Source organism: Ictalurus furcatus, chromosome 5 (genome assembly GCF_023375685.1).
Source record: "Ictalurus furcatus strain D&B chromosome 5, Billie_1.0, whole genome shotgun sequence".
In the NCBI taxonomy this organism is placed as follows: Eukaryota; Metazoa; Chordata; class Actinopteri; order Siluriformes; family Ictaluridae; genus Ictalurus; species Ictalurus furcatus.
In genome coordinates, this window is record NC_071259.1 from 21,918,904 (window position 1) to 21,944,697 (window position 25,794).

General features: G+C 37.6%; 1 protein-coding gene across 2 annotated transcripts; it reads right to left on the reverse strand.

The window, feature by feature from the left end:
* Nucleotides 1–376: 376 nt before the first annotated feature.
* efhd2 (EF-hand domain family, member D2) lies at nucleotides 377–24,445 on the reverse strand. Of its 2 annotated transcripts, none has more exons than XR_008385981.1 (4): nucleotides 23,908–24,445; nucleotides 8,106–8,253; nucleotides 4,690–6,517; nucleotides 377–3,107 (listed from the first exon to the last, which is right to left on the reverse strand). XR_008385981.1 is itself a non-coding variant. In XM_053625231.1 (4 exons), the coding sequence occupies exons 1-4, from the start codon at nucleotides 24,189–24,191 to the stop codon at nucleotides 2,976–2,978; spliced, it is 699 nt and encodes a 232-aa protein (XP_053481206.1). In that variant the 5' UTR covers nucleotides 24,192–24,444; the 3' UTR covers nucleotides 377–2,975. The 2 variants fall into 2 exon arrangements, 1 of the variants encoding a protein (XP_053481206.1); XM_053625231.1 differs by having other exon boundaries at nucleotides 6,383–6,517; nucleotides 23,908–24,444.
* Nucleotides 24,446–25,794: the final 1,349 nt, after the last annotated feature.

A 25,794-nucleotide genomic window follows, 5' to 3' on the forward strand; every position in this document is an offset into this window, starting at 1 on the left:
TTTGGCTTTTTCAACTAAAGCAATAAAAATTGTGGCAGTTTCTTAACACAAAGCATCAATGGGATTGTTGTGAAAGTTACTAACAAAATCATAAGACTGTAATTCAAAAAGTTTTGACAGACTCTACACTCTGTATCTTAGGCCAGAGATTTTCAACTAATACTTGCACGCTTCAGGACTGGAACAAAAATACTAAAATCCAAGGCTTGGATCTGGAACTTCAGAAATGATTTAAAACCAAGTCTTGGGCAACACATACATTGCACTGGATCTGTTTTTCCTCTTACACTCTAAGAGCATGAATGATGCGTAATTGAACAAAGACAACACAAATATGGTCTTCTGTATCTGTAAATCACTGCACCACAGTCACTACTCATGAAAACATCTCTCAGTTTATGGTCACTTTTTTTTATGGTCAACCACAATATTGAATTAATGGAATTATGTGAAAATTAGTAAAGCAAACAGAGCTTTGTTAAAACATTTAACAAAGAAAATCAAAACAACATTGAGGAACAGTACAGTATTTTGGCTGCCTACAGACAAGGTGGAGTTAGAAAGCACTGGTCCATTAACCACCAGTCACTAAGTTACCAGTACATCCCTTTGCAATGGAAACACTGAAGTAAGTGAGAGGTAAAAAATAAAAGCAGACGTGGTCTGAGAGTTGGCTAATTGGATAACGTGCTGTGCTGGCTAGTGGTCAGCATAAAGTTCAAAGTCTTTCAATCTGGATTATAACATTCTCCATGTAATTTGATGAACATAATCACAATAAACCCTCGGACACATGAAATGTCATGCCTGACAACCTGGAAAATTTATACAGAGAATTACAGAATGGCTACTTAAGCAGACACGGTTTATTGAATGGCTTGTGGAATCCATTTCTACATTCTGTACACTGAATCTTCCACAATGTCTTCATGTACATTGTAATTTTATAATGTATCCAAATATCTGGTGTACATGTTTTTCATAGCAAGTTAAATAATGATGGAGGATCACACAATTTTTATGTCCCTCAGGTACTCCAGTGTTTCCATCAGAAATCTACACCACCACCACCACCACCCACCCACACACACACACACACACACACACACACTAGATTATTGACTCAAACCCCACATTTAATCTGCAGAACACTCAAATACATCTGAAGACATAAAGCTATTCAACATAGCCATGCATCTATTGTTTGTTTATTCATAATACAAAATCATCACAGACTGCCAGGGACTCCAAATATATGTACTTAACAAGAATATAAATGGATGCATAGCAGACCACTAGCTCAAAAATAAAAAATAAATGCAGAAAAATCTCACATTCAATCACAGAACAGCACTTAAACTGTGAGGAACACCTGATGATGTGAAAGGAGACAAGTTTGTGAACAAGGATGGCATTTCAAGGAACGTTTTCAAAAGGCCCCTCATCATACAAAACTAAAGGCAGTTTAGTTCTGCAACTTTATTTCTGGAAAAAATATTTGATTCTCTCGGTTACCTGTGCTGACACGTGCTGCAAATCACACAAGTTTTAGCTTTAAATGTCAAACAACTGAAATTCAATTATGATTTAAAATCATTCAAATGGAAGCATGGAGACAATTTTGTCTACAACAATGTGCCCTTTTTCTCCAGAGTAAAACATTATTTGCAGAATTTAAAGTAATTAAAAATTAATTTGCCAGTCTGATGTTACACACCATGCAGAAAAAAAAAAATATCTACTTGCCACAAAGTTACAGACCACATTTTAGTCTAAACGACTTTGCTGAGAGGTAAGCAACTATATTTTCGTACTAGCACCAGACTACATTTCAAAAGAAGGATCGAAACATTTCCAAATGCTTAAATTTGTGTACTGGCTATAGCATGCACAAACACTGGCACCTGATGCTAAAGCATTAGTGCATGCAGTTAAGAGGAGGAGATGAGTGTTTAACTCTGCACTCCTTATAATCTCTGATATCCCTCCTCCCTCATGAGCTTCTCAGATAAAAGACAAACATGCACACAAGGTATGAACAAAGATGTCTGACACAAATCGGACAAATTAGTACTGATGATTGTGTGTTGTGCATTTTTCAAAAGGACTGGCTAGTTAAACAATAATACACTAACAAACAATAAGACAAAATGACTACAGAATGGCATTCAGTGCTCCATAAGAATGGAAATGTTTATGTGCATGTGTGTGAACAAGAGAGACTCGACAGCAGTGACAAAGCAACTGATGTTAAGCGCTGATGTTAGAGATCCATTTAAGGGGAAGATTGTCAGGGCATCACAGTTATCATTCAAAAAAATAAAACCCAACCAACAGCACATGCATGTTAACACATTCCCTTCCAAGCCACAGTGTAAAAATACAGAACTCTTAAGCAAGGTTTAAGTTCATAATAATATTTGCTGTACTAATCCAGTTAGCAAGATGAAACCTAGACTTTATTCCACAACACATGATGCTGAATACAAGAGGGTCACAATGGACTGGATGCGCCGATATAATCCGACAGTTTAAAAACATTTTTAAAAATTCCCTTTAAAAGAGATACTCACACCTCTGTCTTGCTTATTTGACTAAAGAACAATGTGACAGTGAAGTGAAATAGAAAGCACCTCACATATGCAAAATGTGTGTTAAGTTATAGCAGTGGAGAACAAATTAGGCAAGTGACACATCCAGTCCAGTGTAAAGAGACATGTCCTTAGAGGACTGCAAGTTCAAAATCAAGAGAGACAAATAGTGAGGATCTCAGTAGCCACTTCAACACCCTACTTAAAGGTCTAAGCTTGAAACTGACACTACGAGCCCTCACTAAGGGAGTGAACCTGGAATGGAAACCTCTAAAAGCGTTGCATAGTATCTCTGCCATGGTGCTCTGATAAACAGGAGACTGACACAAACAATGAGGAAGAGGAGGATGGTTAAAGCAGGGCACTAATAGGACAGGAAGGCGGTCATTTGAAGGCTGACTGTAGATTTTTGAATGCCGCTTGTCTCTGTTTCTTCTCCTCTGCCTGTCGTTTCTTCTCCTCCTGCTCGTTACGGATCTCTGCCTCGAAACGGTTCGACTCGTTAATGGCATGGACCTGGTACAAGAGAAATCAGCTCTTATTAATGATAGGTCATAATATTTATGGTAATTTGCTAGAGCATTAAAACAAACCATATCAACTGTTATCTTGTGAAGCAGTCTCAATTAGTTATAAAAATGTTATCTTTTTTTAAGGAAATGAATCTCGATACTGCTCCACAAGAATGGAAATGCTCCTACTAATATTGCAAAGTTCACTTGATTTGCCATTCATTTCTGTGGTCGCAAAATCCTGGAGGGACTGAAGAGAGAATAAAAGGATACCCTAAAGTCAACCTGAATACCTTTTAATATATTTTCAAATGTACTTTAAAAGGTCTAATTTGCACTACTGATGCACAAACTAAAAATGAAAATAATACCTGGCATATAAGAAAACTGTCCATTTGATTCATTTTAAAGCAAGAATACAAAAAATGCATCATCTGCAGAAGTCACAAATCAAGTTTGTTTTTAAAATAGCTAATATCAGTATGCACAAAATTTTGGAGTTGTTTCAAGGCAGGTTTTAACCAGTTGCTGTTTTCTAACCACGTTTGGTTGTATTTATGCTGCATTTGGCAAGTTGTAATGACATCATTTCTTACTGCGAAACATTCGGTGTGCAAAGTGGGGAACAAACATGGACACCTCCATGAGAGCCTGTCTTTTCTTTGCTCCGTCAGAGCACATAAAGCTCATAAAAAGCTACTTCAATCACACTTTTACAGTTACAGGCTTGATTGGATATTAGTACCATTCTACTATAGTGAACTTCAGACATTCATGCAACATTTTGAACTGAAACTGCAGTACAGCAACAACAGCAGACAATAGTGATAGCATTAACAACAAGCTAGACAGCTAACGTTAGTTAGTTAGTTATATGAGTGATAACTAACATTGACGATTACCTTCTCAAAACATATGATCAGTGTTATAGGTTTAACAATGTACCGTGTCTGCTTATTAATTGATCTACAGCTAAAACTGCTGTAAACTAATTTAAAAAGGTAGAGAAGGGGTCTGTTTACACTGTTCACAGTGTGCACATTCACAAACAGGGAAGGAACAGGTAGTTGAGAAGACCACCCCAAGTTGACGAGTTAAAATTTCCAGTTGGAGGCATTTTCTGTGGCTTTTACTGGTTGGAGGTGGGAATTACAAGTTGCAACATCGTCTCAAACGCAACATTTTCCCCAAAACAACATGTTTGTTGAGGTAGCATGTACACAGCAGGTAGTTTAACACATGGCCTTTTCTCACGCATGAATGACCCAGTATCATGCACTGGGTCTATGTGTGCGTGTGCGCGCGGTCAAATGTTTTCACAACAGATCCAATTACATAAGGAAAAAATTTAATGTAAAAAAAATTAAAGAAAGAACTGCTTATAAATCCCAAAATCTAGGACCATGTAAACTCCAATGTAATACAATTTAATACTTAAATCCATTCATTGTTTAAAAAGAAAAAAAAAGAAAAAAGAAAAAGCAAATCTAAACAAATTAAGAGCTTAAGGACCCACCAACACCTTGAGACATGAAACTTGTTTATATGCTTTGAAGTAAATGGAAGAAAATTAAATAATGTATTACTTTGGCTTCAAAGAAAGACTTTGCTCCTTTCACACCCTCAGTGGACACGTCAATTTCAGAGAGACGAGCTAAGACACATAACCCGCTGTCCTCAGCATGCACAAACACTGGCACCTGATGCTAAAGCATTAGTGCATGCAGTTAAAAGGAGGAGATGAGTGTTTAACTCTGCACTCCTTATAATCTCTGATATCCCTCCTCCCTCATGAGCTTCTCAGATAAAAGACAAACATGCACACAAGGTATGAACAAAGATGTCTGACACAAATCGGACAAATTAGTACTGATGATTGTGTGTTGTGCATTTTTCAAAAGGACTGGCTAGTTAAACAATAATACACTAACAAACAATAATACAAAATGACTACAGAATGGCATTCAGTGCTCCATAAGAATGGAAATGTTTATGTGCATGTGTGTGAACAAGAGAGACTCGACAGCAGTGACAAAGCAACTGATGTTAAGCGCTGATGTTAGAGATCCATTTAAGGGGAAGATTGTCAGGGCATCACAGTTATGAATGACCCAGTATCATGCACTGGGTCTATGTGTGCGTGTGCGCGCGGTCAAATGTTTTCACAACAGATCCAATTACATAAGGAAAAAATTTAATGTAAAAAAAATTAAAGAAAGAACTGCTTATAAATCCCAAAATCTAGGACCATGTAAACTCCAATGTAATACAATTTAATACTTAAATCCATTCATTGTTTAAAAAGAAAAAAAAAGAAAAAAGAAAAAGCAAATCTAAACAAATTAAGAGCTTAAGGACCCACCAACACCTTGAGACATGAAACTTGTTTATATGCTTTGAAGTAAATGGAAGAAAATTAAATAATGTATTACTTTGGCTTCAAAGAAAGACTTTGCTCCTTTCACACCCTCAGTGGACACGTCAATTTCAGAGAGACGAGCTAAGACACATAACCCGCTGTCCTCAGCATGCACAAACACTGGCACCTGATGCTAAAGCATTAGTGCATGCAGTTAAAAGGAGGAGATGAGTGTTTAACTCTGCACTCCTTATAATCTCTGATATCCCTCCTCCCTCATGAGCTTCTCAGATAAAAGACAAACATGCACACAAGGTATGAACAAAGATGTCTGACACAAATCGGACAAATTAGTACTGATGATTGTGTGTTGTGCATTTTTCAAAAGGACTGGCTAGTTAAACAATAATACACTAACAAACAATAAGACAAAATGACTACAGAATGGCATTCAGTGCTCCATAAGAATGGAAATGTTTATGTGCATGTGTGTGAACAAGAGAGACTCGACAGCAGTGACAAAGCAACTGATGTTAAGCGCTGATGTTAGAGATCCATTTAAGGGGAAGATTGTCAGGGCATCACAGTTATGAATGACCCAGTATCATGCACTGGGTCTATGTGTGCGTGTGCGCGCGGTCAAATGTTTTCACAACAGATCCAATTACATAAGGAAAAAATTTAATGTAAAAAAAATTAAAGAAAGAACTGCTTATAAATCCCAAAATCTAGGACCATGTAAACTCCAATGTAATACAATTTAATACTTAAATCCATTCATTGTTTAAAAAGAAAAAAAAAGAAAAAAGAAAAAGCAAATCTAAACAAATTAAGAGCTTAAGGACCCACCAACACCTTGAGACATGAAACTTGTTTATATGCTTTGAAGTAAATGGAAGAAAATTAAATAAATGTATTACTTTGGCTTCAAAGAAAGACTTTGCTCCTTTCACACCCTCAGTGGACACGTCAATTTCAGAGAGACGAGCTAAGACACATAACCCGCTGTCCTCAGCCAGCTCCCCTGCTGCTGCCTTCCTGAAGATCAGGAGGAACTGGAGAATGGAAGGATAGATATTGTTTTCCACTATTATAAAAATATTAATGATCATAAACCAAGTAATTCCACATAGCATATTTATGGGCATATTAAATGTTATACAATCGTGTGAAAAAATAAGTACACCCCATGGAAATTGTTGGCTTTTTTGACATATTTGGACAAGCAAACATTTGATCATCTTTGAAACAGTGCCTATTAATGAAGTTGATAAACTCCATCAAATTACAAATAAAATTGACACATTGTAGTAATCATCACAATTTAAAGTAACAAAAAACAAATCAGTCACATGGAAAAAGTAAGTATACCCCTACATTTATCACACCTTCAAATCCATAAAATTAGATTAGAACCTGTTTAGGGAGAGCGGGTGTTATTTAAGATGCGAGATCACATCTAACGTCTGGCGTTCCTTTTGCTATTGAGAAGTGTGGTGTTATCATGCTAAGATCTAAAGAGTTCTGTAAGGCCTTCAGAAAAAAAGTCTATGGATGCCTATGAGTCAGGCAAGGGATTTAAAAAGATCTCCAAATTATTGGAAATACATCATTCCACTGTAAGGAAAATCATCTACAAATGGCGCAGGTTTCAAACAACTGCCAATTTGTCCATGACTGGCCATCACAGTTCAAGAACAGACCGTCTGATGAAAAAGAAGTCTCCAAGAAAAGAGAAAAAAATAAATAAATAAGAGATTCACAAATTTTACCTGCACGGGAGGCGTGACAGGAATAAGCCTTTCTAACACGACAATTTGTCAATGAGTTTGTCAAAGACCAAGCCTTTTGGAATAATGTGCTCTGGACAGATGAATCAAAGAGAGTTGTTTGTCCACAGTAACAGCAGACATGTTTGGCACAGACCAAAGACAACTTTTCAGGAGAAGCACCTCATACCAACTGTGAAGCACGGTGGTGAAAATGTTGTTTGGGGTTGCTTCGCTTCCTCTGGGACTGTACCGCTTGCGTTCATTGATTCAACTATGGATTCTGCATCATATCAAAGAAGGCTAGAAGATAATATGAGGCCATCTGTCCAAAAGTTGAAGTTGAACTGAAAATGGACCTTTCAACGGGATAATGATCCTAAGCACACTAACAAATCCACCAAGGAACGGCTCTAAAAGAAGAAATGGAGAGTTATGGAATGGCCTAGTCAAAGCCTGGATTTGAATCCCATTGAAATGTTATGGGGGGATTTGAAACAAGCAGTACATGCAAGAAAACCCTCAAACATCTTGCAACTGAAATAATATTGCATGGAAGAGTGGTAAAGGATTCCAGCAAACCAATATCAGAGACTGGTGGACAATTATGCAAAAAAAATGCCTTCAAGAAGTTATTTGTTCTAAACGGGCAATACAAGCTTCTGATGCCAAGGGTGTACTTTTTCCACAGAAAAATCTCACATCTATTGATATTTCTGTTGAATAAATGATTGAAACTGTGCCTATTAACAAAGTTGATATACTTGAACAAAGTCACAGACAATTAGCTTTTTCAAAGATGATCACATGTTTGCTTGTCCAAATATGTCAAAACAGCCACTTATTTTTTCCACACGACTGTATGATCACTTACCTCTCTGAAGTTCAGTTTGCCATCCAAGTCTTCATCCACCTCTTTGATCATATTCTTCAGGCCCATGTGAGTCTGTGGAGCACCGAGCTTCTCCATCATCAGCTTCAGCTCCATCAGGTCAATGTAGTTATCCTTCTCTGAGTCATACCTGCACACATACAAAGTTAAATGTTAACGCTAAATCCTTAAACAGTGCACCAAGTTAGAGCAGCAGAGGATCCGTGATCACACAAGTGAAGAAACCTTGAGAATAAAACAAAAACGGTACATGCAATCATAAAGCATAATTTGTTTCCATCTGTATTTAAGCAATTATTTGTTTTTTACTGATATGGGGCATTTTACACCATTTTGCTTTAATTTACTTTTCATGAACTTAAATACACTCAAGTGAGTACAAAGTACGTACGGGAGGTTCTCTAGGGTCTTAAGATAAATTATCTTTGATGTTCATCAATTTTGTTGAATTCTTCCAATGATTGCACTTTATTTGAGGCTTTATTTCATTTGGCTTGATACTTTACAGATGGAACAATATTTTATATGGGTTGCAGTAGGTAAGTAAATTAAATAGCTGTCCAATCAGTCTGGGTTGGATAGTTTAATGGCGTTTTCACACTTGGTCTGAATACTCTAGACCGCACCTGGGACCGATTCTGGGCTCATAATCACAGGTTTGCTTTCACATCCAATCCATGGATTGATCACACAAATCCATAGACCACATTTGTGCATGCAGGTTTACAAAGTGGTAGGCTAAAGGACCATCCATTTGCGTTTTTTTTATGTTAAACATTTTTAAATTATTTTCTTTTGGTATCAAAATGTTTTTGGATGCACCATCCACCAGGAATACCTGCAAACAAGCAGAATTTTTATCCATGCACAAAGGAGAGCTAATTACAGTGCTCCAGTCCCAAGAAAGTAACGAGACAAGTTGAACCAATCACGTGAACCCGGCATGTGGAACAGAGCACGGACAGCATCCATGCCTGATGTGGAACACACTATGGGTTCGTTCAAGCAAACCCAAGACCACCATTTTCAAGAGGAGCAGCGATTGTTCTCTGACACTGACACTTCACTAATTGTACCAAACCCTCGACGCAAACAATCCCAACCACAACATCCAAAAATCTAGAGAACCCAACAAATCGCATGCATGTATTACCATTATGCCACTTCGTATCGTGATTACAATGGGTCTTGAAATTTTGTGTGAAAAACACATAAAAATGTAGTTTGTTGGAGATTTCACTGATTTACATATAGCAACCCTTTATGACAGCAGATTTGGTAACTCGTTATTTCAGAGGTGGCAACATTTCTAACAAGACGGTTCTAGAAGGCAAAGAGAAGAAAAAAATTCAATTTGACCACAAAAACCCTGGTGTATGTTTCTGGATATCTGTACTGCTATTTTTTCCAGATGTGCACCAAGCAACAGTAAGGAAACAGCAAGTCTGGTATGATCGCTCCATTTTTAGTTTTTTTTTTTTTTAACAATACACTTGCTTTCTTCTGACTCAAAGACGAGACTTGTAAATACACAGTACAGCCTTCACCAGGATAAAGTTGACATGAAGTCAAAGTAACTGTCCTTAACGTTCCATATTCTGTCCTTTTCAGTGAACTGGCTTTACTGTCTGAACAATTTCATTCCAGTTCAATCTGATCATTGTTTAACTGAAAAAGCAAATAAGCATAGTTTAAGGTGACTCCCATGTCACTGTAGCAAGGGGTCAAAATCATAACAGCTCTGGCTGCACCTCAGGATAATAGTTATTAGCATATTACACCATGTGCATCTTATTCTCAGTGGGCTCACCACAGTGGGTTGGTGCACCAGCATGTACTCAGTAATGGGTGTTTCTGCCTCATTAGCTCAGTACCCCCCCATCCTTGTGCTCACTCTATTCATGAATATGGAGTCTGGTTCTATCCATCTGTCTTCACAGCTGGCAACAGTACTACTATCTCCAAAACAAAGGATTCCTGCTGATGTCTGTCTCACACCCCCACGTACACCTTTTACCCTGAATTAACTGTGTATTCCACTGTGTCTGACAACCTGCATTAATTATTCAGAATCTAATAAGTCTCTGTGTGTGTGTGTGTGTGTGTGCACGCATGGCTCCGTACGTGCGTGCATGGCTGCGTGCATGGCTGCGTGCGTGTGTGTGTGTGTGTGTGTGCGTGTGTGTGTGTGTGTGTGTGTGTGTGTGTGTGTGCGCGCGTGCGTGCGTGCATGGCTGTGTGCCTACTCTCAATTAAGCCTGAAATTGAGTTCCTGGGATGTCAAATCACCGTCACACTATCTGCTATATCAGGTCACACCTGACTCCATCTCTTTATGTTTCTCAACTAAACTAAAACCTACTTACCATATGACACTTAGCATGCTTAATGAAAGCGATGGCCGAGGCAGATAAAAGAATAGGAGGTCATGTACTGCAGCTGCACAATCAGCCATCAGGCTTCCTGAGAAGCAATGAAACCTCCAAACTATGAAACAAAGCTACATGTAATGAGACTTCAGTGCCAATGTGCACTAGCTACAGTTTGGGGTCCACATAGAGGGAGAGAATGAGAATAAAAAAAGTGAATTTCTCTCTCTCTTTTTAAAAAAATCTGTGTTCAAGTCACCCAAAAACAAGCAAAAACCACAAAAAAAAAAAACCCCAAACAAACAAACACAAGAGGACATGCTGTTGTTTAAAAAATAAAACAAAAACCATCAACAGGGTAATGTGATGATTATTTTCCTATACAACAGCACACACTGATGTGCTTTATTCCATTTTATTCCACAGCATTTGCTTGTGATAACTGTAATACATTAACGAATAGCACGTTGTACTTTTAACTAGAGATCGACCGATTTTTTTTATTACATGACCGATACCGATTATTTGCATGTTTATGTGCCTGATAACTGATATGCAGAACCAATATTTATCCATTGTTTTACTTCTGTTTTGACACCATGATAAACACCACTGAACTAAATGAACCGTTTTATTTATAAACAACTGTCAAGTTCATCTCCTTGCATACAAAACAAAACAACTCTTATTTATACACCAATAAAAAGGGGTCTTTTTAAATTGAATGCTTCCATGAGGTTAAAAAAAAAAAAAAAAAAAAAAATCTAAAAAAACGAAAAACAAACAAAAAAAACAGATGCAATGCTACAATGGTGCACAATTCTCAAAATGCCCACAAGATGGCGCCATTTATTGGTAGATTCGATATTACAAAAGCAATATCTGGAAAAAATTATTAAATTTTTGGAAAAATAAATCGGTAAAACCAATTATCGGTCTATCTCTACTTTAACCATTTAATGTTGTGAAATGTCCCCAAAACAAGTAACTCTTAGGAGCAGCTATGCGCAGTCTTTATAATGCAAACAACTGCCACCCAAAAAAAGTCCAGTGATTTTCATACTCCTGTCTAATTAGCATACTTATTACCATGAAGCAAGAACTAGGGCTTACATGTCACTTTACTTGAGTTCAAGAAGAGAGGCTCATTTCTAGATAGTCATAAAAATTTCAACAATGCTTTACTGTTGTCAGCAAACATTTCATGATTTGGTAAATACTACTACGTCAATAACTTGAACTCTGAACTTAGTGTAATAGTGAAAATACCAGAGAGGAAGAAGTCAGCATAAATGTCAGTTTCATGTGCAACTGTGAGGAACTTGAAAGCAGAGCTCCATTTTGACCAAATAAGTCAAGTGATTGAGGAAACTGGCCAAGGCCGCATTTCCTTGTGTAGTGCAATGAGGTAAAGTGAGTGCAATCAACTTTCCTGTAGATTAAAACTCAGTATTGACTCAGAGAGGACTTCCTGTTGTTGACTTAAGTAAATTATGTTATTAAATGCATTGTGGTTCTTTAATAAGCTATACAGAACATGTAAATAAAATAATAAAGTGATACATAAACCATGTGTGAACATATTAAAACATTAAGAACTTGCTTATAAATTAGGTTGATTTATAAAAAAAAAAAAAAAACTAAAAAAAACACACACACACACACACACACACACACACTTACTTCTTGGAAGTTATCTATGAAAAGGGGGGAATTTTTTTTTCAATAAATAAAAAACATCACCTGAGGCAACCTGTACGCAAGGTTACTGTACGCAACCTGATATGGTATTTACGTGAAAGATGCCCGACTGAAAGGGCATTAGAAAGCCATGCGATTTAAATGTCTTCATGAGAACTTGAAAATTGAATAATAAATCAATCATGTACTCAAGAGTTAAGGGGTGAAACCACATTAAAAAGAAGCTTCAGTATGACAAAAACCTTGACTACAGTTTCTCTCTCTTTTGTCATATATCATTTCACTACATGGTAAGGTACAGTAGAAATGGGTTTGCCAGAAGGACTCCTCAGCTAACAGTAATGCACAACACACTGCTTTCTAATACATGTCACTCAATAATAAGCATGCCTAAAAACAAGAATAAGAACTGAGGATCTTTAAATATTTTTAATCTTCAACATGGTCTTGGTGTCTCTTCTTCTTCTTAGGGTGATACAGAAGTGAGCAGTGCAGTCTCCAGTGAACAGTTTTAATGAGTGTGTGAAGGCCTGTCTTTTTCTGAAGGAAATAACTGAATGTGAATTCTGCATTCTGCCAGGAAGAGGAGTTAGATTGCTGAGATGGAAAGACTGGCCAATAGATAAAAGAGGAACTCAAGAAAGGGAATGTGAGGACAATCAAGCAAAACTGATCCCAAAATACTTGTTAGCATTGGCAAATTTCTGTGGTGTAAAACAAAAACAGTTTGGGATGTGTCATTATAGGAAAATAATCAACACCCCAAAGTTGATTCATTTCCAAATCATGGCATGTCCTGAAATACTGTTTCTAAAACAGAAATTTGCCAATGCTAACATCTATCTACAGTCATGTGAAAAGATAAGTACACCCCATGGAAATTATTGGAGTGGTTTTTATTTTATTTTATTTTTTTATTACATATTTGGACAAGCAAACATTTGATCCTCTCTGAAACAGTGCCTATTAATAAAGTTATCAAACACTATCAAATGACACATAAAATTGACATTTTGTAGTAATTTTCACAAAAAAAAAAATAAAAAAAGATCAGTCACATGGACAAAGTACGCACAGCCTTCATTTATCACACCTTGAAATCCATAAAATTAGCATCAGTTGTTCAAAATCAGGGGCCAGTGTTGCAACTGTTGGTGTCAAAGTGCATGCTTCTACAACCAGAAAGAGATTGCACAAGTTTGACCTGCATGGGAGGCGTGCCAGGAAAAATCCATTGCGCTCATTTGCCGTCAAACGGTTGAGCACTGCCGTGTGTGTACGTGTCCCTTTGCAAAATGCAGTGAAAACTCCCACACGACGTTAATAGTGTGATTAAGGTGTTTACATGTTTGCAATGCACTTCGATAATGCGACTAAAACAAGAATACGCCACACGTCTTAATTCGATTTGTCTTTACTTTGAATATGACTTTAGCTGAATTAAGGTAATCAATAATCACTGTTTACATGGTAGTTTTTTTAGTCAGAGTAGTGTCTTAAATCGGGTTAATATTGGAATATTGTTGTCCATGTAAATGTGTGTAGGGGCTTTGTGGGAAAAGTTTATACTGTGGGATTGTTCACTAAGTGGAGTTAATGAATGGAGAACAGTGGCTTTGTAGTGAGGGATGTAAGATTCTTCCTGAATTGGGTGTACAACGGCTAACTATACACAGACACATTCTAATGGCCTGCTTTTGCCCAGAGAACCTCACCGTTTTTCAGGGTTTTCCCTACAAGAAAAAGTCTTAGGTGCAGTGTTTTTGCAGTGCGCCTTAAACCGAATGAATATAAAAAGGCATTTAGGCCTCACAATGGTGAGAGTTCAATGCTCTGAGGAAAAAACCAAACAAACAAACAAACAAAAAAAAAAGTGACTTGATCTCAAACTGTAATCTGGCAATAGGAATGAGCTGCCAATCAACAATCAGTGTTTGGACAAATGTTTGTGTGATTGGTGTGTGACAGAAGCTCATCGCCAAGCTAATCAAATAGCTGACTGGATAATTCTCTGTACCGTCACCTCGGGATGGTAGTTACAACCATTGACTCGGAAGCTATTGATAAGGTAAGCCTAAACAAAATAAATGAAGTATAATCTTTTTTGTTAGGGAGTAATTCTTGTGGATGTTAACAATAACAGATTGGTAATTGGTTAAGTTACATCAGACAGCAAAGCTAGTTACATGACGTTAAATAAAGATACCTAGACTGAACTAAAAAGTTAGCATCCAACATGGTTGGTAGCTAAATAAAGTTAGACTGCGTTCACATGTAATGTCTTTTTCTGATGAAAACCGCTGGCCAAAGCATTTTTTCATTTATATAAAAAACAAAAAAAGACCCACAACTGTCCCTATGAATATTTCCAGATTTTACAACAATTAAGATCCTCATCTCAATTAAATCAATAACAATTTCTGCTAGACTCCAGCAAATCACTGCATTTCCTTGTTTTTTCACACAATGAGCAATTCGCTGACCAGGTAAAGCTTAAAAGCATGATCACATCCATTCTAATTTGAGCTGAAGTCAACTTCAAGACATTTATATCCTTTCATGTCTCAGATCACACCTCACTGAAACCAGACGTTATGGTTAAATGAGCATACAAACCCCTAGAGTACAAGTTAAATCAACCTGAAATAACTGTTTGTTCAGGGGCTTGAACTGGAACAAATATGCTTCCCAGCCTTATATTTTAAAAAAAGTTTTTATTAATAACTATTGTGTGGACATAATTATAATATTTTGTCTTGAATTATGTCTGGTTTGGATCATGCCATAGAATATGAGGTCATTTAATAAACTGTAATGACTATTCAATACATTAAGTCGTTTTTATCCAAATGTTACAAATGTCAAAAACAATGTTTTCTTTAAGTCACCAGGCTTAAAGTCATTCCATGTTGCTATTGATTTATGTTTCACATAAGTACGTTATAAACAATAATGAAGTAGCCTGATAAATTGAAAGGTTTAGTCCTGTGGGAAAGCAGCCAAACAGTCTGTCCAGTTTCATTGTAGGTCTTCACTCTATTGATCATGCTCACCTTCTCCCTTTGCCAATTTGTGATTTAATCCTTGGTTGCTGAGCAACAGCTAACCAGTACAGACATGGGAAAACCCTCGCTCACTGACACACCCATACAGATTGAGTACCATTTTCTGTGATAGCCTACTTATGTTACAGATGTGTTCATATCAGAACCGCACACATGTATAATGGAGCTCTGCTGTGTGTGCACACGTGTGTGTGTGTGTGTGTAGAAAATTTATTTATTTGTTCTCTCTGCCCTGCCACAACAGCAGCACAGATTCCACTGACAACCATATGCTTCTCATGGTTCGAGATTAAGATAAAATTCAGGATGAATTTATTAATCAATACTCTGTTGATTTACACAGTATTTGTAGATGACTTCTCAAAACAAAACAAAACAAAAAAAACCCCACTAATTTTCAATATCCAATTTGCGAATAAGTGTGTAAAACGTTTAATCATTTTAACTTTGCAGTATAAGTAAATGAAGTTAATGCGTTGTTCATTACATTCAAGGTCATACCTTTTCAGTAATGCAGTCTTCCTACACGCTCACATATAAAACACAATCTAAGTTATTAAACATGGCGATAATGTGTTTGCTAATTTCAAGAGAAAGCCATGCTTAAATGTGAACCTAGTGCAAAGCCATGTCTCGCCGTAGTGCTTGTACAGACAGATATAGTACAACTGGCTAAAAAGCATCACGTCGCTTATTATTAGCTAGCCAATAAGCAATGTTTCACCTGTGGGATGAAGTTGTTACTGGTATGAGATATATTCTACATGTAAGTGACGGATATGTTTCAGGAAATTGTCTATTAAAGAAGCCATTTCACTCCCAGGAGCAGTCATAGTTTACTCGGACCACCTGGCTTGGCTTACATGGAATCATGTGGAATATGTCAGACCTGCTGTCAGTTCACAGTCATTTTTAAGCTGCTTTTAAAACAAAGCCATGTGGTGTCCGCAGCTTCCGGCCAGCTGTGAGACCTCAGAGCTCAGTCCCACTCTGCAAAGGGTCACGGGAAACTAAAGAGCTCATTTGTTGCTTTACTTTATGAAAAAAAAAAATGAAAAGAAATCCCACAGAGAATCAGCTCAATTACAAGCCAGGCAAAACCATGTATAGTTATTAGTAATGGTGTTCTGGCAAACGTTTCAAAATGGTTGCAACCATAAAATACTGTGTCATTTCGAATAGACTTATAAATAATATTCTAAATTAATGGGCATATTTATTTTGTGACCGTGTAGAGACTGTGTGCTGCGCCAATGGGGATCTATAAAGACAGAACATAGTTTGTTATTTGCTGGCTATTTATACAAACTTTTACATTTAAATGGCAATCCATAGAAACTGAGCCTCCATCTGGTCACTGTAAATCACTATTTTAGAAATGGCACAAAACAGCATCTTTTTTTAAAACAAAACAAAACAACAAAACAAAAACAAACAAACAAAAAGAAAAACCACACATCAGTTAACTAGTTTTGGCTTCAGTTCTGACTGCAGTCACATTTTAGCAAACATCTATCTTTCTTATATTTTAAAATGACTTAAAAGCAAATAAGATGTGATTCTGTTCATATGTATTATAATATATGGTGTATATGTAACTGAGAGCAGCATAATGCATGTCAAATGTTAATAAAAAGAAAGGCTCAGATTCAGAGCAGCAGTACACACTTTAAATATCCCGATTAGAGTATTCCCATCACTAAGCATTGTTTCCCAATTCTTCTGCAAGCTGACCATAATTAATAATAAACATGTCAAACATGGCAGATATTGACCACTTGGGTTATATGACTACCAGTAACTGGAGGAGTATTGGACTTTCACATGCCATAAAATTTGAAAGAAGGTTGTTATTTCATCTGATTCACAGACATTAAATCACATGAGCTTAGCACAGCTACTGCTTAGATATTTCTCCCTTTTAAAAAGTTCAGAACACTACTTCTAGTTACAGCCTGAATGCCTATTTTTACAATAACTGGACTTATGACTTACGAAGCCCTGTGAAGAGCAACTGTAGACGGTGGTTCATCTTTTAGTGGAGGAAAAATAATCACCCTGCACAGAGCTACAGAGGAAACCATTTCACAACTCCATTCCAACACGTTCATATATAGTGGAGGAGTATAAAGCAGTCATGATGGAAGCAACAACATACAGGCTACCAACAGCAAAAAAAAACAAAAAAAAAACACCCCCCCAAACCCACACAGATGGAGGTCAGATTTATACTTCTGAATATTTGTAGGTGTCATACAAAAACATTCACATGGGAAAATGTGAGCAAATCAGTAGCCCACACACCCAAGGTGATTAGTTGTTTTTTAATTCATAGTTGCATGTTGGACAAGCAGATTCCCTTAACTGACCCTTAAATTGCCTTACTGTCCAACTACAAGTACATCAAGATTCTGCTCTTGTTCAGAATTAAAAACCTTCTGGTAATATAATGCATACTTAATTAATAGCACTCCTTTACTAGTTAAATAAATAAACAAATAAATAATAATAATAATAATAAAAAAAAACTTTTTTCACCAGATCACTTTATTGTTTTCTATCAGCTCATGTTTCCAAGCTGAACAAATAATGTTCACCTCAATGAACTCCTTTCTTCTTCAAGTGGCTTTTCCACCAGGCAAATACTATTCACATTCAGTCTGAGTGATCCTGGCTTCCAAGTAGGCAGTTGTGAGTGAAATCCCAAGTCTGTTTACTGTGTTCGTTAAAAATTATTGAAAATGCTTACATTTGAGATAATTAGACTCTTAGATTAAAGTGGGTTAAATATATTGCAAGAAAGTAGAAATTAAAGATAATCTCAGAGCAGTAGGAAGTAGGGACAAAAACAGTCCAGCGTATAGTTCAAAACAAAACCCCAGGGCTACAGGATACACTGTCCTGTTCAATCAATCAGCAATTGTTCAGATTTTGGAAGAGTGCTTATCAGCTTCTTTGCCCTTCTCAGCACTGAGATTTAGATACTTTTATGTGTGGCTATGCATATGAATAAATCAGCCATGAGTAACTACTTTATCATGCTATGAATCAGCATCAAATCTCAAGTGCAGAATACATTCCATTGCTTGTTTAAACTAGTCAGATCACTTCAACACAGGGAAGTACAGCTTATAAAAACGTCCAGATACTTCATGTCATGCCACCCCACACAGCCTTTCCGTCATAGTTTAGTCAAAATATATCAATGGTTACCGGTGCATTTATGTTACACCCCCCCCCCGGTATTAAATTTTTAAAAATAAGTAAAAATCTCATTCTTAGATAAAAGTACAAGGTCTTGCTGTCAGTAAAAGTAAGCATTTAATGGAACAAATGGAAGTGGAGGTGAACCTGCAATTGAGGACACTCCCTCTGCTAAGATTACAAACCAGGTGATTAATCCACCTGCATCAGCCAATGACTGCAGACAGCTCAAAACCTGAAGAGCTTATTTTTAGCAGTGTCAGCGTACAGGACAGCAAGGGGACAATGTGAAAACCCTGAAAGTAAACATCCTGTACACAGTATGCACTAGGGAGGCCAGGTTGGGGAGAGGTGCAATCACTGAATTACTGCGTTACGGAAAAAACTGTGTACTGAAAACATGCATATGGCTGTTCTTAATAAGTGGCCAAGTTTCTATAGTGCCTGCTGCTTCTCTGAGTCATTCAGTCGCATGGACATGTGGACAGTGAGTCATACAGTACGTAGGGGTATGTAGGTGTGAAGTCTGCTAATATTCTTGCTTTCATGAAGTACCAAAAAAAAAATTAACCACACACATTCAGTCATACCCCAGGCATACCCCATCACAGAAGAAAAAGCAAATGCGTTGCAAAGGGTTTTCATACTTTTTTTTTTATAGACACAAGTTCTCAGTGGCTCTTAAAAACTAGACACCTTTTCTTGCGTCGTCAAAATGTTAACCATCTTGCCCAGTTGAGAAAGAATGGATAACCTTTATTCTAAAGTGTTTCTAGGAACATAAGAGTTGTATTCACATTCAAGGCTATCGGTGGGCAAAGAACACCACCATTCCTTTGTTCATAGAGGACCGGATCCAACAGAGCATACAGGCTTCTTTACCACAGGGGCTATGGAGGAATGAGGAAATGGGCAATTTTCATTCCCAGTGGAGAGCACAGAATCTCTATATAGGGATAAAGTACAGACGACCTACAGGGTAAGCGTTTATCTCGACATGGTTTTCTCTTATTTCATTAAGTTAAGAGGTGGGAGGAAACCAGAGAACCAGGAAGAAACCCACACGGACATGACTGTTAATGATTTAGGCTGTCTAGGCTTAATTACAATCACCTGCTATGTCCTTTGAAAATCATGCTCTTTCATGATAGAAAAACAACTTATTTTCGTTTTAAAGCACCAACATCAACTGAGTGAGGTTATAACAAGACATGACATGCCTAAGTCTCAACATTCCTAGCACTTCCTGATGTTACCTTAACAATTAAATATACCAAAAGAGAAACGGTGATGCACATGAAGATATGTATCGTCAAAAGTAGGAGCACAAGCTTTAATAATAATAATAATAATAATATATTATCATAATAATGCCTTAAATTAATATAGTACTTTTCTAGGCACTCAAAGCCCTTTACATTGTATTGTACTTGTATCTACTTTCACAATTCAGCATGAATGCTGCTTAAAGAACCGAAAGCTCCCCCTCAAATGCACACACAGCACAGGGCCAATAAGCATATGCATTGAATGAATTAGGCAGATTGCCTTCGCTATTAACCCACTAATAGAAAAGAACAGAACCCAGCTGTGCTGGACAAATGGCTCCTGATGATTATGCGTTTATCTAGCTAACCATATTCAGAAAAAATGCCACAGTTCTCAGTATACAACATGCGCATCACTGCAGGCGTATTCATTTTTCACAGATTAAATAAATAAATTAAATAATAGTCTGTAAGAGACACTGCAAAAGCAGCAGGTCTGTGCAACAGGTTCCTGTGGCCTGATTTCCTGAGAGCAACTCTTCACACGGGTGTGTCACCAGTTTCAGCAAATGTGTAAAATCTTGTTTACATGTAGTTTGTTTTCCCCATGCACACTTAGCAAGAAAAAGGATAAAAGTAAATTGTACAATAATGCTTACTATAGTAACTTGTACTAACTGTGCTCAGACTAAGTTAGCTCTGTTTGAAACTTTACGTCTTACAATTTTTCATATGAGGCTTGCATTTGCATACGCAGATCCCAAACTAGGAGTTGAAATAAACTTGTGTTAAAAGGCCCAAAGCCTGGGCAGAGCCAGCATTGCTCCTCATCTGTTCTTAATATACAGCTTTGCTCTACACACAGATCACCAGCTTTTTTTAGGCAAATCTGAAAGCTAATCTGTTCAAATGAAAACTATGATAACACCATCAAAGAGGAGAATACCAGCAAAATTCTGAAGTAGTAATGTAGAAGATGGGATTATTGGTAGACAAGTAGACACCTGCTGCATGATTACACTGTGGAGACAATCTAGTACAACACTCGTGCAATAAAAACAAACTTTCTATAGGCAAAGCTTATATAATTTGACAGCTTGCTGATGGCATCCAGAACCCCAGCACCACCTCTGTGTTCATTTATAACCTCAGGCATCTCTTACTTTAGCATTCACAATGCACAACCGCAGTAAATCAATCATATTTGAATTTTAATTATTAAAAAGATGTTGTATTCAGTTCTAGGATTTCATACCACTACAGAAAACATTAGTGGTTTTGCTATTTTCATAAAACACATGAAAACTGTTGTGAACAAACAATACTATGTAAGGAATAAAACATGAAAATATTCAAAAACAGGGTGTTGTGATGAACCACAAAGCTGATCATGAAACGTGTTTTATTCCTCATACCATAGCCATTTACCAATAATATAAAAAAAAAGTTTTTTAAATCTACTCGAATATCGAATTTAACGGAATCTCAAATACAGTCATGTGAAATAATAAGTACACCCCATGGAAATTGTTGGATTTTCTTTTTTTAAACACATATTTGGACAAGCAAACATTTGATTCTCTTTGAAACCATACCTATTAATAAAAATTATCCTTGTGGTTTTGTTCAAGTATATCAACTTTATTAACAGGCACTGATTCAAACATGTCAAGAAAGCCAACAATTTCCATGGGGTGAACTTATTTTTTCACACTAGGTTCCTTTTCAGCATAATGCATCCATACACAGTGTGCAAGTTGAGCCATAATTTGATTAAAATGACACATAATTTGTAAAGCTGAGAAAATAATGTATGCCATAAGTGAGAAATTTATATAGATCCATTTACTTGTATCAAACAACAACCACCAAAAAAAATTGGGCAAAAGTTTATGAAATGCATTAGATGCTTCCATCGTCATAGTGTTAAATGACTACATATAGAACATGGAATCTTAAACATACTAATGTGCATTTCCCCCCCCCGAATACAGCGTAATACAGCGTCAAACTGTGCAATCCGTTCTGATTCATTAATACATCCTAAAGCACAGAATCCCAGTCAAAGTTATAAAATTGAAACCAGAGTACAATCAGTACTTAAGTACAAAACTCCAAAGGGCCATTCACTGCTCTGCACCTACACAATAGCCAGTTTATCACAAATAAATAAATAAATAAATAAATAAATAAATAAATAAACAAACATGCAAAAGGTCAGGATTAAAAAAGAAAAATCATTTCAGTTCATTTGGTTAATGTTTAACTACAAAGGCCAGTCGGCCACATCCCTTTTGACACAACAATGCAAATGTCAGATCTGTCGACTGTTAGCAGAACACAGTTCCTGAGAAATGTATTCAAGAATGGCGTCACAAGGAAAGAACTGGTTAAAAGATTTTTTGAATAATTGTATAAACACTGCCAGCGTGATTATACGTACAGCCTAGTCTATGAGCTATTTCCGTCTTTTCTGATCAGATCTGCAGCGTCCCCTGAACAAAATGAATAAAGTCACCCCACCCATGTGACAAACTCAAACTCATAATAGCATACACGTCTTACAAAAATCAACCCCCTTTTTTATCAAACCAGCATAGATAAGAGTCTTGCATAATATCCCTTCTCCGGGCACAATACACTGGTCATAAACCTGAGCAGCAGTTTTTTCAGATAGCACATTACTGTACAAAACCCTTAGGGGGTTATTATTATCAGGAGCCTGTTATTGCTGCACCTGGGGCAGCAGTAACTGCAAGTCCTTCATGTGGGAGCATAAGAACACAAAGATCTCTGCATCTGTTATGTTGCATGAAATCGGCCAGAAAATGGACTGCTCGACAGGTTATCGCAGTCCAACAGCTGTTCATAAAGAGTCAGTGGACTCAATAGGGAAGTATAGCTTAACTGCAAGTTACAAAAACTGCAAGTTCCTAAAAATCTCAAAACCCTCTTCCTGCAAAACAAAACAAAAAAAAAAATTCTCACAAGTATACACTGTACTAAAAACAGCTTTTGTTTACAGCTCTGGCTAACTGTATAGTAGACGATTGTCTGTGGTGGTACAAAGACAGCTCTGTCTGTAACGCAGAGAATGAAGAAGCAAAAGTTTGGAGAGGAAGTGTGTGACACTATGGTCTCAATGCAACACTTCTTGTCCTATTAGAAAGACACCCAGTAACTGGGGTTATGAACCACAGCTGCTTGTCCCCATGGAGCCAGGAGAATATCTCCAGAGCATTCCCATATGGGGTTCATGCAGGATTTAGGCCACCAGAGCTGAGAAGGAACCCTGAAGAATTTTTTGAAATTGGTTTTGGCATTAAAGCATTACAGCAATGGGCATGGTGGACCAGGAACACAGGACAGGAGGGGGTGCAGCATTTATATTTTATGTTATTCTATTTTTTGTCACACTTCCTCTGGGAACCACTTGTTCAAGACAATTAACCATCTAGACCACATTTTGTAAATCACTCTAGAAAAATCTACACCATGTTATGCATTTTTCCAAAACACTGAATCTGCATCAAAGAAATGATCTCAGTTTGCAGGCATTAAGCAGTTTGTGTGTGTGTGTGTGTGTGTGTGTGTGTCTCAGGCAGCATAAGTGAAGGCAGTCTGGGTGGGGCTGGCCAAGATCTTGGAATTATGGGACACACCTATAGTGTGACACACACTTGTGTGCTTTTAAAGATCACCACACAAATGCATGCAGTATATGCACTGAAGATTACTGCAGACTGCATTACAGGTTTATGTGATGATCATAAACAAGCTCAACAGCAAGAGCAACTGAGTGCTAATCTTAAAAATACTCAATTGTATGCAACGTTACAAAACAAGGACAGATGAGACAGATGAAACAGGGACCGATGGGACAGATGAGGGAGATGAGACTGAGACAGATGAGACAGGGACAGATGAGACAGGGACAGATGAGACAGGGACAGATGAGACAGGGACAGGACACTGATTGTTTGAAGACTCTGCTGTTATGGCGTGGATTGCAGAACCAATATTATAAGCTCCACGAGGGCACTACATAGGTAACAGTCTATGAAATAATGGATTCCACACCCTATATGTAGAAGGTGCTCAGAAAGCAATGTCAGGACATGTGAGATATTTTGCGTGTAACTGAGTGTTCATAACAACTCTGTGCGTGCGTACTTACAATTTAAACATTTTCTCCATGTCCTTAATCTGCTTCCTGGAGAACTCCTTGAACTCAGTGTACGGGTTGAACACCTTCATGCTGGGCTGCTGGTGCTCGCCCATTCCCTCGTTCAGCTCGCCTCGCCGCAGAAGTTTGGCTCCCAGCTCCGAGTCGGCATTGGTAGTGCTCGCTTTCTCGTGCGCGCCGTTCTCATGACCCTCGTCCACGGCATGCGGCTCCTCCTCGCCCTCCTCTATCTTCAGCCGCCGGTGAAGCTTCGCCGACAGCTCGTTCGAGGCCATTTTCCTCTCTTTAACTGGTTATCACAAGCTCGCTGCCCGCTAGACAAACCACATGGGTTATAAAGCACTTCAGTCTACAACGTCCGCAGTTCGTACGCGACTGTCTTCAGTGAGTAAAACCCTGAGTATGTGCTTGTACGTCGTTTATCTTAAAAATGTAGCGCGCGAGCTTAACGACAGTGGTCAACGGTTCATTCGGCGTACCGCACGATTCAAACAGACAGCGCACGCCTGTGTGTAGAGTTCGCGTGAACAGCAGTAGAATAACTACTCACTTCCGGGTGACGTGACGCCACGCCTCTTAAAGCGGCCACACACAAGAAGGGTCTGTCTGCGTCCTGCAAACCGCGCCCATTTCAAGGAACGCCTACTAGCAAATCACACAACTACACAACATACAGTAGGCGCGCGAATTTCAATGTCCTTATTTGTTGTGGGCGTAACTTGTAATAGTGGTCGTGCTTTGTAAGGGGCGTGGTTTGTATGGGGCGTGGTTTTTAATATTTCAGTTATGCAGAGGGATACTCTTGGCTAAATAGTTAGTTTTAATTTATAAAGCACATTTAAAACAACAATATTTGCTTAAAGTGTTGTACATATATAAGAATAACACTGAGACTAAATAAAAATACAGACAGGGCACAAGAAACAAAGAATAATGCTAAGAGATGAAATAGTAATAATAGACCATAACATCATTTCCATGAACAAGTTCTTTGTAATGTTCCCATTACAGTACAAAACTGTAAATGTCTACCTCTGTACGTGGAGTTTCTTCACACACTTCCTAACCACCACTCCATGTGTGCTTTATGTGGCAGTGATATAAGATAGGATTACACTGTAGCTCTTGCTAGACGAATGGACTACGCTGTACATGTTCTACGTGTGTCCTTATTTGTACAAAGTGATAATACCGAAGTAGATGGGTTATTTTAGTTAATTCAGTAGAAGTTTCATGTCAGATTAGGAAGATACTACAACCAGCAAATTAATACATCTGAGCATCTGGTCTCGGCCATGCGTGGTTTTGGTCTCATCTTTGTCCCATCATACTCGGTCTTGATTCTGACTCCATTGCTTAAGGTCTTGGTCTTGACACGGTATCACCTAAAGTGGTCTTGAGCCCAATTCTAGTAACTGAAGCCAGGTAACTGTAGTAACTAGTAACTGCCAGAAGTGACTGATCAGAAGACCTCAGAGACCTATTACAGAAGCTGAGTATTGGGAAATCCAGACCATTAATAGCTTTAAAAATAAATAAAAGGACCTTAATATGGATTCATTACTGAACAGGGAGCCAGTGCGGAGAGGCTAAAACCAGAGTGATGTGATCCCTTTTTTTGCACATTACACTTGAAAGCAAACTGAACAAGCATGCCTGTGTGTAGAAATAATGATTTGATGGTATTTTCCTAGATGTGCCTATGCATTTATTGTCCTGTGCATTTGTTGTTCTGTGTATTTATTATGTTGCATGTTTATTGTCCTGAGTATTTATTGTCCTGTGTATTCATTGTCGTGAGAATTTATTATCTTGAGTAATTATTGTCCTGAATGTTTATTGTCCTGCGTATTTAATTGAGTATTTATTGTCCTGAGA

Bases quoted from the DNA above. Each gene is read 5' to 3' on its own strand.
- efhd2 (XM_053625231.1), bottom strand. From the start codon at position 24,191: ATGGCCTCGAACGAGCTGTCGGCGAAGCTTCACCGGCGGCTGAAGATA. The intron at 6,518-8,105 runs GTAAGTGATCAT...TCCATTCTCCAG, and splicing joins GCAAACTGAACTTCAGAGAG to TTCCTCCTGATCTTCAGGAA. The intron at 3,108-6,382 runs GTAATACATTTA...CTCTTGTACCAG, and splicing joins AGTCTTTCTTTGAAGCCAAA to GTCCATGCCATTAACGAGTC.